We start from the raw sequence: 17131 nt of genomic DNA, 5'->3' as shown, positions 1-17131 counted from the left end.
GCTCTTGCAGATCCCCCAATGTTGGTTCCCAGCACCTACATGGTGGTTCACAACCTTCTGAAACTTGTTCTAGGAATAGAATGTCTTTTCTAACTCCTATGGACTCCTGAAAGCAAATAGTGTACACACATATACCCCAACACAAACACATGAAATTAAGTTTTCTTGTGTTTTTTTTTATTTTTTATTTTTGAGACAGGGTTTCTGTGTAGCTTTGGAGCCTATCCTGGCACTTGCTTTGTAGACCAGGTGGGCTCTAACTCACAGAGATCAGCCTACCTCTGCCTCCCAAGTGCTGGGATTAAGGGTGTGTGCCACCAACGCCGGCTTAAGTGTTCTTTACCATGAAATGTAATGTTAGTATATGAGAAGTACACATGGGCTTTTAACTTCTGTCCTTGAAATCATACAAATTTTGAGTTTGAGACATCTTTAGACTCATAATGAGTTCAGCATGGTGGAAACATAGAACCCGATTAGCCAAAATCAGCCACAGTTTTATATTACATTTGGATATTCTTAGATGAGGCAAATACCCTTACCATTTGCTTGTTGCCTAAAAAGGCAGCTTTTCCTTTATGTTATATTCATATTCTTAGTTTTCCTTTCATGTGCCTCCCCCAAAGAGTTTTTAAATAGGGAACAAAATTTTAAAATAGGGGACAAAAAAAAAAAAAAGACAAAGTCATTAAACAAACACTGCCATCTCCTTTACTTGACAAAACATCTGAATTCTGAACATTTCCATGTGCAAGTGTAACTGTCTGAAAATGAACACCATATTTTACTTGCAATAAAAATAAATTTCATCATACTCCTTTAATAAGGACAGTAAGAAATGTTTGATAAAGTTCAAAAGGACACACAGCCTCTTGATAGTGAAGCGGCCGAATTCTGCAAGAGTATATGGGGACTTGAAATGTTGTTGGGCTCATTTTTTGAAAACAAATCTTACCATTGGTTTCTTTTGTAAAATGTGAGAAAGATTAAATAGAAAAATTGTTGTGACCCCCTTTCCTTCCTTCCTACCTTTCTTGTTTTTCGAGATAGGGATTCTCTGTGTAGCCTTGGCTGTTCTGGAACACTCTCTGTAGACCAGGCTGGCCTTGAACTAAGAGATCCACCCACCTGCCTCCCAGTGCTTTGATTAAAGGTGTGTGCCACCACCACCTAGCACATGCATCTTCTTAGGTAAATTTATTCTTCAGAGTTTTGGGAATTGAGGATCTGAGTTTGGATTTTCTTAAAACTCTCATGTCTGTCTCTTGGAAAGTTATTACCCCAAAAGAATTCATAATCTTGTTTGAAGACAATGCTATATTGCCTATACTTGTTTAAAACCCCAGTTTCCAGAATGTAAAGATAACTATACATTTTTCTAAAATGTTACTTTTTTCTTATTTTTTCAAAACAGGGTTCTCACTATGTAGCTCTGGCTGTCCTGGCCTTCACTAAACAGACCAACCATGCTGGCCTCAAATTTAGAGATCCACCAGACTCGGCCTCCAGAAGGGCTGGCACTGAAGGTGTGGGCTACTATGTCCAGCTCAAGAATCCTTCTTAAAAATAGCCAAGTGTGGTGGTGCACTCCTCTAATCCCAGCACTCAGAAGGCAAGCCAATCTCTTTGAGTTCAAGGCTGGCCTGATCTACACAATTTTTAGACTCAGGCAATCTAGAGTTACATAGCCAGACTCTACCTCAATGCAAAAACAAAGTAAAACCCCATCAAAAACCCAATTCTGAATACATGACTAACAGTGTATGTACTTTGGCTGAGGACAAAGTTTTCTCCTTAAAAAGCCAGAAAAGTTTGATAGACCTCTAGAAGTTGACGTTGGTAACGGAGTTTAAATTTCTAAAAAAAAAAAAAATTTCATTTAAAGTCCAGCAGAAACACAAAATGTGAATTAAGTTGTATTTGAATGCCTTCCAAATATGGTACAAACACAACACACAAAATCTTTCCTAACTTCATTATTTTTGTAAAGTCTTGCTAATTGCCCAGGCTAGCCTCCAACTGACTATCAAGTCAGCCCAGCCTCTGGAGCAGCTGGGATTACAATAATGTAAACTGTGTCTGGCTCTATTTTTCATCTTTGCCAACAACATAGTTTCTAAGAGACTGTTTAGTAATTGTTTTCAACTGTTATTTTTTATTTATGAAGTTCAATAAGCATTTTTACAAAATGCTTTCATTTTCATGAAATATGACACATGAAAAAAACCCATGATGTTGAAAATGGATGTTTTCTTTCAAATAACCATATAACATTATTGTATTAACCCTTATACACATGGGACTAAGCACAGCAATAAAATAGTTATAACCAAAATATATATTAAACATTTATGTAGTACCTATTATTTTGCAGGCACTGTTCTAAAAACTCAGAATACAGGGATAAGTGAACATAAGTACTATGAATTTCCTCATTTTACATGATAAAACTGGAGCATCTAGCCAAAAACTCAGAAAAATTTCAAAGTTCTGGTTCCAATGGATGTTTTATTTACATAAAATCTTTCTGTATTTTATTTATTTTTGCCTTTTAAAGACCTTATCAGCTAATATGTATGGTTCAACTAGCAGGAATGGCCATTTCATTTTTCTTTTGGAGAATTTTGATAAATTTTTCAACAGAATGCACTGTTCAAGACTTTATTTTAAATAACTGGGGAATATTCTTTCATACTTTATCCCCCTTCCCTTCTACTCCAGGAAGGCAAAATGAACTAAAGTTCACAGAACTCTCCCTCAGATTAGAAATGTGTCCAAGAGCCAGGCGTTGGTAGCGCATGCCTTTAATCCCAGCACTCGGGAGGCAGAGGCAGGGGGACTCTCTGTGAGTTCGAGGCCAGCCTGGTCTCCAGAGTGAGTGCCAGGATAGGCTCCAAAGCTACACAGAGAAACACTGTCTCAAAAAACAACAACAAAAAGTGTCCATGAGTCAAGGTAATTAACCCTTACTCAAGTCCAGGAAGTGACTTGAGATTGTTGCTAGTCATTTGTTATAGTATGGATATGAAGGGTCTCCCCACTTGTCTAATCACTGAGTTACTATCAGTGGGTTAATACCTTAATGGTTCACATGATGGTACTACAGGGAGGTAGAAGGTAAAAGTGTCCTGGAAAGGCTTCTCTACTCTCTGCTGCTTGACTGCCAAGGATGAGCAGCATCTGCCATACCCACAGCCATATTCTGGCTCACTTCCAGACCCAACTAATGGATCTAGCTGACCTTCCACTGAAACTGTAGACACTATGAACCACAATTCCTTCCATGTTTTTGTCTGGCATTTTATCACAATGACAAGAAATCAACTCACCATCTACTTTTACTTCAAGAGAAAATAAATCTACAATGCTCAAAATATAGAGAAATTTGGGTAGGCCATTGACCTGCACATACATGATTTATTCTTGCCTTTCCTAGTTAAAAGTGTAGAAATTATGTTGAGTGATTTTAAGCTTCAATATTTTAACAAAAATACTAGATAAAATATGAATGTAGAATGATTTTCATTAATAAATATAGAACTGTCAAGAGTAGCTTATCTATTTTACTAAAAAAATAGTTTACAAAACATTTACCCTCAAATTCTAAGTGATTATGAAGCATTATATTAGCACTTCTACAAAACCACAATTTAACTAGGAAGACAAAAATGTTTTATTTTAAACCACTGAAAAAAACCAAATATCTGTTATTTTAGAAACTGTGGTTTTCTGAATGTGGTACACACTCCCAGATACCTTAATACTGCAAATGATCCTATCATCTTCTCTAACATCAACAACACTTGACAAAGTTAGAGATATCCCGAGCGTCTGCTAATCACTTCCAAAGTCATCATCTTTGGGTTCAACTCATTTACACAAGTACAAGTTCTGTCCAAGATGTTCCTGACACATGAAGTTTCCAGTTGAATTTCAGAAAAGTTAAGAAAAGTATCTTCCTTTTTTGCCTGTGAATGTTTGCGTATTGCTGTACTGTTGGCTTATATCCACTACAGACACTGGTTCTAGGCCAGCCCAAGGGTCTTCAAGCATTGAAGGCTTAAAATAACTTTCCAACTCATTAGACATTCTTTTTTCTCTACCACGCCCTGATCCAAATGGTGTAGATGTCCTTGGAGAACCCTTTAGGAAAAAAATCATCAGTTAAAAAAAAAACATCTAATAGAGATAATTGGTACTTTTGACTCAAATTGAAGATTAGTGGGGATCACAAGTTGAAAATTGAAGCCCAATATATTAAGTTGCAAATTTCTTGTTTACTTTAAGCCAGTTGGCCACGGTGGCCCACACCTTTAACCCCAGCATTTGGGAGATAGGCAGGCAAGATCTATGTGAGTTCGAGGCCAGCCTGGCCTACAGAGCCAGTTCCAGGACAGCCAAGGCTGTTACATAGAGAAAAAACCCTGTCTCAAAGAACAAAACAAAAATAACAATTACTAAAAGCTAGTGTATATTTCCTTTAAAAAAAAAATGTCTTGAGTTTCTAATGTAATAATCCTACAGCACAAGCAGTGTTCAAATTAATTGTATTCAATTTTTCTTGAAAACTTCCTTTTTAACCTGATAGGTCTCAAATTTCTACAACTTTTACAATGCATGAAAATTTCCTACACTTTTTAAAAAAATCCATCTTTAAGAAATTCTGTTGGGTGAGAATACTCAAATTTGTAAAACACGGTAGATTTAAGTTGTTAGCCAAAGAGCTACTTCCTCCCTTGTGTTTTCACTCATTTCGAGGAAGAGAAATTTCCACAATCCTCGATTCTCCAATTTGAAGTAGAAGTCAATTTAGCTCTGGAAAAAAATGTAACGATAAAAAAAAAAAAAAAGAAAGCAAAACCAAGGGATGGACATCTGTAGGAAATGGCAAACAACAGTAGGGAATCATTCATGTCCTCCCCCTAGGAGTCCAGGATTATTTACTGAAAATAACTTGACAAAAAAAAAAAAAAAAAAAAAAAAAAAAAAAAAAACCTCTGGGGGTGTGAGAGAAGAAATGGAGGATTAAAAAAAAATTGTATAGAAATACGGTATACTCGTTAAGAGCACAATTTCTGTGGAACAGAACTATAGCTCTGCCACTTATGGTAATCTTAAAATAATTTCTTTACGCTTCAGTTTACTCATCTGCAAAATTGGGCCAACGTTGTATGTCGCCTCACAGAGGATTAAACAATCCACGTAAAGGGAATTTTAGTATCACGCCTGCCATTACAGGAAGAGCTCGGCAAACGCTAGCTATTGTCTTTACCTGGGGGTAGGTCTGCTGCTGCCCTGGGGAGTAGCCGAACTGATGCTGGGACCCCGCGGGGGACCTGGAGTAGGAGCCTGGGTAGCCGCCCGGGGACGGAGACCCGAAGCGGGCCCCCGAGAAGCTGCCGCCGTGCCGCGGAGAGTGGCTGCTCCCGTACGGCCTAGCCGGGGCCCGCACGGCGGAGTGTGGTGCGGACTCCCGTACCCGTCCCGCGGGGAGGGCGGCCGCGGCCCCCCGCCCAGGGCACCCCGGAAGCTGCTTCCGCCACCCCAGCCTCCTATCCCCGGGCCGGGGTACGGAGGAGTTGGGGGTCGAAAATTCGGTCGGTGCATATCAGGAACTGAAGATCTCCCTCGCCGATCCTCTCACCGGAACTCCAGCGATCGACCGCCAGAAATGAACTGGTATGGCTCTATTTATGTGGCCTTCCGGCCGCTAGCAAACTACGAAACCTTAGTTCCGGCAGCACAAAGGTTCCGGCCTCACAAAGCTTCCGCAGGAAGGCGGCTCAAGTCGGAGGATGGTGGTGTGCCTGAAGGGAGGAAAGACTTACGTCAGGGGGAAACCAAACCCTCGGCCCCAGCAAGAACACGGCCACCGGCGGCCTCAAGTACCCGAAGGCGGAAGCGGAAGACAGAACCCTTCGTCCCGCTTTATAGGCTGTGCGAGCAGCGGGGTGTGGGGACTGCGGTTGGGTGGGAGAGGGGCGTGTCGGGCGGGTCCGAGGGGGTGGACCACTGGGCTCTGAGGCTTCAGGAAGGCAGGGCGCGAAGCCGCTGCGGGGCAAGGGCGGGACTTGTGGGCTCTGGACAAAAGAGCTAGTCTCCTGGGACTGGAGTGGGGGCCAGAGCCGAGGCGCAGGGGTGGATGGAGAGGGATGAGTCCTAGGGGTAGGGAATGAGGGCAGGAGCCAGAGGGGGCGGGGCCAAGGGGGGGTCAGGAGCCAAAGGGGGAAGGGTGGAGGGGGGGGATGGTGAGGAGCCAGAGGGGCGTGGCCGAGGGGGCAGGAGCCAGAGGGGCGGGGCCGAGGGGCCTTGAAACGGAGGCCAGCGCCAAGGCGAAGCGGCGGGCTGGGCGGGGCCGAGTGAGGGGGCGGAGCGGGCGGGGCTGGCCTAGAGGCCTAAGGTCAAGGAGGGAGGTAGTGGCTGTGCTCTCACTCGGCTGAGTGGGCGATGCTGTGGACGCTGGCCAGAGCGTTGGCTCTTCGGAGACCCGGCCGAGGCAGGGCCGGCTGGAGGGGGCTGTGGACCGGCCGCCCGCAGTCAGGTACCCTCAGACACTAAGAGCCCAGACTCCCTGAGGAGAGAGCTCGCGCCTCGGGAGCGCCTGTCGTGCGCAGCCATCTCCTCAGGCTAGGCGACAACGCAGGGCTCGCTGCCGCGTTCCTGCCCTGCTTCTCTTCTCCACCCCTACCTTCTAGTTCCCCAAGTTTTGGTAACTTTTAAAAAACACTACCTCCCGTCAAAAGCTTACCTTTAGAAAGCAGACTGCTGCCTTGCTAACTTAGAGAGCCTGTGCTAATTGATTGGACCAACCCCTGTTTTTCAGTTCTTGTGGAAGTTGACAAAGTTAGGAAAAAAGATTTTTTTTTAAAAAAAAGGAAATTTAACTTCAACTTTAAAAATCTTGTAATTATAGAGAAACGGGATAATTCAGGAATGCCATCTTCTGCATAAGATACCTGTTTCAGATATTATTGTATAAGATGGAATTTCAAATTACTAGTTTTAAGGAGTTCCCCTTAGTCCTTCAGAATACTGAAATTGGCTCGGGGAATTTTGAGGCTCATTAAATTTGACCAGTGTATGGGCCTGTGGAGATTTTGTTTGTTTAGATTTTTTGTGTGTATGAGTGTTTTGCCTGCGTTTATGCACATGCATCTCTTACATGCCTGATGCCTTTGGAAATCAGAAGGAACTGGAGAAAAGTGTGGTTGTGATTTACCATGTAGGTGCTGCCAACAACTGGGTCTACAAGAGCAGTAAGTCCTTTCAACCACTGAGCTCCTGTCCCCTGTGGTTTTCATTCAGCCAGAGCACCCTTGCAGAGCATTTTGGCCTCTCTTCAGTCTCAGCCATCTTCACTGGCCCGACTAAAGAGTGTCTTGTCAGATTTATTTTTCATTAATGGAGACACAAACACAGGGGTTTTTTTAAATTTTTGTGGTGGTGGTTTATTCTTGGGCAAATCTGTTGGACTTTCTTGTTTTCTTCGTTTTGTTTTGTCTGGGACAATTTCCTAATATATACCCCAGGCTTGACCACATTTCTTTGTTCTGAAGACTAGTTATATAATTAGTCATGAAAGGATAATCTCACCATCAAGATATAGTGATATGATTAAAGCCTGCAGACTACAGTTTATCTAACATTTGTATTGTTCTAAAATTTTCTAAACATTTTCTTTAGCTTAGTATCTGGCAGTTGGGCATTCATACTTACTGAATAAATAAGTCACATATATCACACATATATGTAGTGATATTTATGCTGTATTAAAGCTTGCCTAAGGATTCAGAAAGCAAAGTCAGCCACAAGCCATAGAAGCCAGGTACTCACTTTTAATCCCAGCAGCTAGAAGCTAGGAGGTGGTGGTCTACACCTTTAATCCTAGGACTCAGGATTTAGAGGTAGAGGGATCTCTCTGAGTTCAAGGCCACCCAGGGAGATTGAATCAGTCTAAAAGAGTAACATCACATGCCTTTAATCCCAGCACTCGAGGGGTATAAAAAAATAGAAGCAGGGTCTTCAGTATTCAGTAGGAAGCATTCACTCTCCAGCAATGCTGAGGAGAGCGCATGGATCAGCGCTTTCAGCCTGAGCTAGTGACCACCTGCTTTGCTTTTCTGAAACTTGAAACCCAGTATCAGTCTGTGGGTCTTTTATTTTTCCTGTTACACATGATTCAATAGTAATATCAGTGATTTAATAATCTACACTACAAGGGGAGCCAAGAAGTAGAGTGATGGGGACCAAAACTACATTTATTATGTATTTCTATAACTGTCAGAAGATATGCAGAATTGTGCCTCAGTTGTTCAATATTATCTTTTTACTTGAATTCTGTTTCTAGAGTGGAATCAAGTCTAGGGCCTTGTGCATTCAAGACAAGCTGTTTACTATTGAGCTTCAGTTTATCCCAGGTCCCCAGAATGCTCTTATATCTATCTACACAATACACTAAAAATCTGGGAGAGGAAGATATGCAATGGAAAATTTTGCCAGGTAGATTATTTAAGACAGTGTACCTACCTACACATCTGTACGTATACATAAAGGTTGTCCAAAACTGAATCTTTAATCATATGAAATTCAAGATCCATTTTAATCTCTTTTTACAGAGTTTCTTCTTTCAAATGACAATTTTGGCAAGAACAGTTAAATGATTTGTTTAAACTCACCTAGCAAGATCAGAATTCAGACTTTCTGAATTCCAGAGATTTTTTTTTCCCTCTTAGAAATACAAATTAAAGCAGGGCGTTGGTGGCACATACCTTTAATCCCAGCACTTGGGAGGCAGAGGCAGAGTGCCAGGATAGGCTCCAAAGCTACACAGATAAACCCTATCTCGAAAAACAAAAACAAAAACAAAAACAAAAAAAAAGAAAGGAAGAAAGAAATACAAATTAAAGCAGGGCGTTGGTGGCACATACCTTTAATCCCAGCACTTGGGAGGCAGAGGTAGGTGGATCTCTGTGAGTTAGAGACCAGCCTGGTCTATAAGAGCTAGTTCCAGGACAGGCCCCGAAGCTACACAAGAGAAACCCTGTCTCGAAAAACAAAACAAATGCAAATTAATAGTTGATTATTTGAAAAACAAAACTTTTTAAAAAAGCATATAAATTTTGAAGGTGTCCAGGCATGGTGACATATGACTTTGTTTTTTGTTTGTTTGTCTTTTGAGACTGTCCTAGAACTCAGATCCACCAGCCTCTGCCTCCTGAGGGCTGGGATGGAAGGCATGAGCCACCACCACCCAGTGTGAAACATGTCCTAGTATCTGAGAAGTAGAGGCAGGTGGAATCTCTGTAAGTTCCAGTCCAGCCTCAGCCTCATCTACATACTGAGCTTCAAGATGGCCAGAGCTTTACATAATAGAGACCCTGTCCAAAAAAAAAAAAAAAAAAAAAAGGAAAGAAAAAGGAAAGAAACAAGAAAAAAAAAAGAAGAAGAAGAAGAAGAAAGAAAGCGGTACTGTGGAGTTTCTTTTGAATTCACAGATTATGAATATACTTTTTTTTTTTTTTTTGGTTTTTCGAGACTGGGTTTCTCTGTATTGCTTTGGAAGCTGTTCTGCAACTCGCTCTGGAGATCAGGGTGGCCTTGAACTCACAGAGATTTGCCTGCCTCTGCCTCCCGAGTACTGTGATCAAAGGTGTGCACCACCAACGCCCGGCTATAAATATACTCTAAGCTAGTGAACCACAACTGTAGTCAGGGTATTCCTAAGCTTTAGACTGGGATTTACAGTTTGACTGGCTGAGCTGGTGAGCCCAAGAGCCCCATACTGAAAATTTCCTTGTAGTTGTAGTGATTTTAGTGAAAGCATGAGGGGAAGGAAATTTTAGTTGTGTTTCCTGGAAGTGTAAAAACTAGAGAATTGTAATGATGGCTGTGAGTATATAGTAGCTTTCTCATGGAGGGAAAAGGAAATTACCCATTTTTGTTAGCAAATAGACATGGTTCCTGCAAAAAGAACAGCACACACAGTGTAGGGATGACCTTAGGCCCCTAGGCCAGCCCTTACCCCCTCTATCCAGGCCCTCGGGCCCGCCCCCCTCAGGTACACACCATCACACTCTGGTGCTGGCTTCTGCCTCAGGACAGCTGCTAGCTAGGTGTTGTCTTTAGTTAGCATTGTATATATAGACATGAATAATCTCAAAACTCTCTGAGTTCTTGAGAACTCTGTGGTGGTAGTGTTTTAGATTGCAGAAATTAAAGCAAGTAACAAGATGAGGAAACAGAAGTGTGGATATGAGTGGAGTCTGCTTGTTTCTATAATGTTGCAATCTTTATTTAGATTATCTAAAATGTATGTGTGTTTACAATGGATATCAATTTAATTTCTTTTCATCAAGTCATATTTTCAAAACAAAACACAAATATAAAAACGGTAACAAAAACCTGCTTGAGAGCCCAATATATATATATATATATATATATATTATATATATATATATATATAATGAACAATGTTTAAAACAGACACCAAGGAAAACAGACCAAGGAACCAGAATTCTGCTCACCTTCTACCCTGCAAAGAAACTCTTGGACCCCTCTGAAGAATTCCCAGATCTCAAGCAAAAAATTCTGAACACACCCCATTTTAGGTAAATGGCAGTAATCAGTGCTTTATGTAACTGATATTTTGGTTACTTGCACTGTGTCTGCAAGAAGTAAATATTTTCATGTTTCTGCATTTCTAACACTTTCTAAATGGAAACTGGGTTAAAGGACAAGCCTTGGAAGTTAAAGGATGATTGATTAGATAGTTTGGAGTGTTTATAGTTAAAGGAATATAAACCGAGAGGCTTAGATGCATTCTCAGGACTGAAAACTCAGTGAGGTTGCTGTCCCCCTGGAAAGGCTATTTATATCCCCCACAGGGTAGAATCTCAGTATCAGTTCAATTTTTCTCCCAGGGAATATTTGCTTCCATTTATCAGAGGAGGGTGGCAGCTGGACTATCATCCTGCACAAACTCCTAGATTCATAATTTTGGGGGTCTTCTCTTGTGGTTCAACCCCTGTAATTTGGTTACCGAGAAGTGAATATATGATTAGCTCTATTTGTTCATTAATAAGAAGGGGTGAATCTGCTTCAAACACAGTAAATCACTTAATATTTCCATTAACAAAACAAGATTTACAGGACCCTTTTTTTTTTAAGTCTCTTAAGATTCAAATTCCATTGCTTTGTTAAAATTTTTATTCCCTTTCCATTTCTAAGTATGTATAGTGATCAGGCACAAGAGAAATGTGTTATACATATTTATGTCTTTCCACACTAATAATTTTCACCCATGCATGACACATGAATTAATGCAGTTATACCAGCAGAAGTCTCCATTGAAATTAATAAAAAAAAACTTACCGAAATAATTCTATATGAAGAAATAAAAGAGTTAAAAGGAGTAGATGTGAGTTTCAAAGAAACATTGAGATGGATTGTTGAGGGTAGGAAGTTTATTAGAAGGGCTATTAATACCATGAACAAATAGATACCAGCATGGGGCAGGGCTCTGAAGAAAGTTTAGAGACAGAGAAATTGGTGGGTACTCTGCAACAAAATCAGACTCATGAGGCAGGACTTTTGGCCTTTTGCTCTCTGGTTTCGTAGCAGGAGACAGGAGACCAGAGCATATGCATGGCCGCCAGTACCCACTTTTGTGAATCAGTTACCCAGGTGAGAAATCCTGGCACCTGGAAGCCCTGTTAGCTAGAGATTCACAGTTTCTTAATAGGGTGTCTGTCAGCATATGCAAGAGGGATGGGGCTCTTGCAGGTATTGTGGCCTGAACATCATTCTGGCTGGAGTCTGACATTAGAAGTGAGTCATGCTTTCTAGAAATAAACACTAAAAGATTACTTTAAATGAGCAGATGACATTGTAATGTCATTGGAATCTGTATCTTTGTAGTTTTCCAATTTTAAAATGATACACTTAATGCTTTTATGGTTTGAGTGTCCCCTCCAAGACACAAGTTGAAATTTAATCATAACTATAATAGTATTGGCCTTTAAAAGATGTTTAGGACTTTGGGGACTCAGTCCTCATGAGGGGTTAGCGTGGTTATAAGTTAGTTATTGCCAGAGTGATTTGTTATAAAAACAAGATCAAACTTTGTTATTCCTGTTGTTGCTGCCCTTTGTCCTCTTGTTTTCTGCCATGGGGAATGGAACACAAAGACTACACATCAGCACTGTGCCCTTTTGGATATCCCAGATCTTAGATTAAAAAATAATCTCTTTTAAGTAAATCACCCAGTCTCTAGTTTTCTGTTATAGCAGCAGAAAACCAGCAAATACAACACTTATTGCATAAAATGTAAAGATTTAGAAACATAAAAAGCAAGAGAAATACTTCCTGTCTATAACCCTATGTTACCAAATTGTGCTGACCACATAATTATTGTGTTGTACTGGTGTTTGGTCAACCTATCAGGGGCCACACCCTTAAAGAAAACCAACTCTCCCTCCTCCAGAAGCTATTAACTGTCAATAGTTCCTCAGCTAAGTGTGGGTGTTCATGAGCTCTTTCCCACTCGATGCTAGAATGTTGACTAGTTTAATCTCACTCAAGTCCTGTGCAGGCACCTACAGAAGACTCTGTTTTGCTCTGGCCTTTCCGGACCTCTTACTCTTACAGCCTCTCCACGCCCCCTGTTCTGTGCTGGTTCCTGAGCCCATGCACTACCCACCCCCTCTCTTTGTGTGTGCTTGATAATGTAGAAGCCACATTTGTGTTCTAGGACACTTACTGATCTCTAGTGACATCCTCTGTATTTTGATCAGTTGTGAGTTTCTATATTAACTGCTGACATCTGGACAAATAAATTTCTTGGATAAGTACTGAGAGCTTCACTAATGTATGGGTGTAGACATTACTGTATTCAGTTGAACAGTGGAACTCCCATTATCAAACCTCACACATATTTTCTTTTTGGCTGTGATCCTTAATAAGTCTCTTCCAGGAGTGTTGCAGAAGTATAGGAATGGGCTCTGTTTTGTTGCTTGTCTCCTACAGGGGCTGCCATTTTCTAATTTGAACAGCACAACCATCTCTTTGGTCAGTTTCTTCCAGAGAGCTATACCAACATTCAGAGTTTTCAGGATGTCTGTAGTTTGTGAACATCAGTCATTTTCCTCGCCTGTTTCTGAGTCATCTGTTTCTGTGCTCTGGGCAGCTGACTTTAGAATGCCCTTTTGGAGAAGCCTGGACAACTATGCCGTTTTTCCTTTTGCTTGTTGACTTTGGTTTATAAATTCTATAACTGTCAATTAAGCTTTGCCCCCCCAGGAAATCCCCATGTGTCTGTTTGTCTGTCCAGTAGTTCACCTACTCCACAATTCCTCTCCAGTTTCTCTGACATGCTGAGATCTGGTTCTCTTGGCAGCATTTTCATCATGTAAATATACTTTACTACAGTGTGAACCAAAGCAAGAAGCTGCCTCTGGAATGTGTGAGGAGTTTGTCTCTTTTGCAGAGTGGGGGAAGGCTTGTAAATGAAATAGGCTTATCAGCTATAGAAACACATATATAGAAGTTGATTTGGGATTGATTTCCTTAAAAATTAATTCAGTCATTAGTAAAGCCTTTATATAGCCTGTTTGGAAAAGGCTGGTTCTTAAGGGAAAATGAAACACTCTATCTAGCCTGAAATGGGAAAAAATATTAAAAATCTCTATATTGTACTCGTGCATGTGTGTGTGTGTGTGTGTGTGTGTGTGTGTGTGTGTTGTTCGTTCATATGTAATTGAGTGTGAAAACCAGAGGATAGCTTAAGGTGCTGTCCACTTTTTTTTTTCTCAGTGTCCTGGCTTGGAACTTACCAAATAGGCTGGACTGGCTTGTCAGTGATCTCCATAGGTTTTTCCCATCTCCACTTGCAACCTTGTGCTAAGATCACAAGTACGTGGCACCATGTTCAACTTTGTGTGTCATAGTTTTTAACTCAGTTCCTCATGCTCATAAAGCAAGCACCAACTGAGCCATCTCCCCAGGGGCCTCCACAATGGACAAATTTACACCCATTCCTTAGCATACTTCTGTTTTGCTTTTGTTTTGTTTTTTTGTTTGTTTGTTTTTTTGTTTGTTTTTCAAGACAGGGTTTCCCTGTGTAGCTTTGGAGCCTAACCTGGCACTCACTCTGGAGACCAGGCTGGCCTCGAACTCACAGAGATCCACCTGCCTCTGCCTCCCGAGTGCTGGGATTAAAGGCATGCGCCACCAATGCCTGGCTGTTTTTTTTTTTTTTTTAAAGTGTCCCTCTGTGTATCCCTGACTGACCTGGAGCTTGCTAAACAAGCTTGCCTTGACCTTACAGAGATTCACCTGCTTCTGTTTCCCTAGTGCTGGAATTAAAGGTGTGTGCCACCACACCTGGCTATAGAGGTTTTTTTTTTTTTTTTTTTTTTTTTTGAGAGTGAATTAAATTCTGTAAACAGAAAAGATTAATTGTAGAATATTAGTATTTTAAAGTTTTATAGAAACTGCCAGGTTGTTTTCATAAAATGTTATTGATTGTCATTCCAAAAGATAGGAAAGTATCCCCTTAATCATACATACCCTTGTCAACCTTTTAAATGTTACAAACTGGTGAGGAAAAGTAATATTATACTATTCATCTTTTTTTGTTATAAAGGAAATTGCTCACGATATTTTTTGTTATGCTACTGGAAAATTTTATCTGTGAATTGTTAATTTCCCCCTTGGGATTTGCTTCTTTATTTTTGATCTCTAAGTTCTATTGTGGAAATCATTTATGTTTTATTCTTGAGAATGCTTTTATCTGTGTACTGTATCATTTATCTTCTAATTTTATTTCCAGTATCTTTTACTGTACCAGGCTATCTATCTACCAAGCTATATGTTGCAACTATGAACTAGTCCCTTTATGGTTGTTTGAATTTCAGTCTTTTATCCTCTGGCTTTTTCCTTTTTTGTTTTTGATAAAGAAAAGTTTTTCTTGAATAAAAGTTCTTTTTCTAGCACCTTAATTATTTACATTTTATTTATGTTTAGTTCTTGAATCTACCTAGACTTTAATAAGAAAAGACACAGATGGCAGTGTAATGTTTCCCCAACTGTATCTTAAATTCATAATGTTGGTATTTTACCATTTTGGCTCTTTGACCCAGCTCCCACATAAGTCACACATGGAGGATTATTCTTGGTTATGAGTTTCCAGCCTTAGCTTGGCTTGTTTCTAGCCAGCTTTTCTTATATTATCCCCTCTACCTTTTCCCTCTGGGGTTTTATCTTTCTTACTTTCTTTTTTACTCCATGGCTGGCTGGGTATTCAGCTCCTGACATCTTCCTCTCCTTGTTCTTGTGTTGCTTCTCTCTTTCTCTCATTTTTCCTATTTATACTCTCTGCCTGCCAGCCCTGCCTATCCTTGCTCCTACCTCGCTATTGGCTATTCAGGTCTTTATTAGGACCATCAGGTGTTTTAGACAGGCAAAGAATCACAGCTTCACAGAGTTAAATGCAGCATAAACAAAAGCTACACACCTTTTTTTTTAGATTTTATTTATTTATTATGTATACAGTCTTCTGCCTGCACACCAGCATAGGGCACCAGATCTCATTCAAGGTGGTTGTGAGCCACCATGTGGTTGCTGGGAATTGAACTCAGGACCTCTGGAAGAACAATCAGTACTCTTAACCACTGAGCCATCTTTCCAGCCCCAAGCCACACACCTTTAAATAATACTCTACCACATAAATAATTTGATATTTGAATTTTTCATTGTATAATAATATTTCATTTTTCTATTATACTTATTTCCCTATTCTTTGACGGATTAACTTGTTTGTCTGTTTTGAGACAGGGTTTCTCTTTGTAGCTCTGGCTGTCCTGGAACTCACTCTATAGACCAAGCTGGCCTCAAACTTTGTCTGCCTCTGCCTTCCGAGTGCTAGGATTAAAGTCATGGGCCACCACTGCCCAGCTTCAATTGTTTGTTCTTATATTGATATAGTATTGAAGGGACCAGCTCCCCTTTCGGCAGCCATAACAGCCGAACACGTCCTTGCCATAACCTTGCCTTGATCACTTAGAGGTCAGATGCCTGCCTCATGGCAAGGAACCAATTAGAAGTTAGTTAGTCACTAGAAAGTCAGATGCCTGCCTCGTGACAAGGAACCGATCAGAAGTTAGCTGATGGCGCTATGCTTTAAGACCCTGGGTGTGCTTTATGGACAAGCGCACAGCAATGACGCACAAAGCATAGCAACCACCCTGGGAGGGCCTATGGGCCATAACAACCAGTTGACCAATCAACACAGGGCAAGCCCTCCAAGCCTGGAGGCACACCAATTGTGAGCCTGTGCGTACCCCTAGACACTCCCCTTACACTGTCCTATAAGATCTCTCAGGAGGCCCTAGGAGCTGTCTTTTGCTAGCCATCCGCCATGGTGGGTGGGTGAAAGACCCGAGCTAACATGGGGTTAGCTCGTTAAATTACAATAAAGCCTCGTGCAGTTTGCAGCAAGCTCTCGAATCTGCCTGGTGATTGGGGTGACCACAGACGTGGCCTGGGACCCTGGATACCTGAGTTTTCCAGGGGTCTAACATTATATTGTGTAATCTCTTAACTATCCTTCTGCAACCCTATAATTTTATTGACAGTTCTTGATCATGTACTCATTAAAATTAATTTTAGAATAAATTTATTAATTTTTATGTTTCTCTGATAATGGGGAGATGTGTCAGACTTTCTTTGGATCAACAGCTCCCAAATAATGATATGAAGACTTCTCATTAAGTATAAAAGCTTGGCCTTAGCTTAGGCTTGTTCCAAAATAGCTCTTATAACTTCAATTAACTTGTTTATATTAATCTACATTCTGTCACATGGCTGGTTACCTTTTCTCAATACAGTGTACGTCCTACTTCCTCTACATCTCACTGGTGAATTCCCTAACACTCAGATTCTTCCCCTGAGTTCCTCTCTCTCCCTGGAAGTCCTGCCTATCCTCTCCTGCCTAGCTATTGGCTGTTCAGTGTTACGATAAATCTTTCTGCCAAAGGCTGCCTGAGCCCCACCGCCACGTGTGAGCTTTACGCCAGCCGCCTGCCTGAGTTAGGCCCAAATGAATACACAGAAACTTGTATTAGGTTCAAAGCTG

General features: G+C 40.9%; 2 protein-coding genes across 3 annotated transcripts in view; one reads left to right on the top strand and one right to left on the bottom strand.

The window, feature by feature from the left end:
* Nucleotides 1-2132: 2132 nt before the first annotated feature.
* Nucleotides 2133-5961, bottom strand: Mplkip (M-phase specific PLK1 interacting protein). Its single transcript, XM_027409389.2, is given in 3 exon segments — nucleotides 2133-4143; nucleotides 5273-5439; nucleotides 5442-5961. Coding segments are annotated over 3 exon segments (534 nt in total). The 5' UTR covers nucleotides 5608-5961; the 3' UTR covers nucleotides 2133-3942.
* A 435-nt stretch (nucleotides 5962-6396) lies between these two features.
* Nucleotides 6397-17131, top strand: part of Sugct (succinyl-CoA:glutarate-CoA transferase) — a 755657-nt gene continuing 744922 nt past the window's right edge. For both annotated transcript variants that reach the window (XM_027409391.2, XM_027409390.2), the window contains exon 1: nucleotides 6397-6541. In XM_027409391.2, the coding sequence (XP_027265192.1) occupies nucleotides 6448-6541 (94 nt within the window). In that variant the 5' untranslated portion in view covers nucleotides 6397-6447. The remainder of the gene's footprint in view (nucleotides 6542-17131) is intronic.

Source organism: Cricetulus griseus, chromosome 3, assembly GCF_003668045.3.
Source record: "Cricetulus griseus strain 17A/GY chromosome 3, alternate assembly CriGri-PICRH-1.0, whole genome shotgun sequence".
In the NCBI taxonomy this organism is placed as follows: domain Eukaryota; kingdom Metazoa; phylum Chordata; class Mammalia; order Rodentia; family Cricetidae; genus Cricetulus; species Cricetulus griseus.
This window is presented reverse-complemented; position numbering and strand designations above follow the sequence as displayed.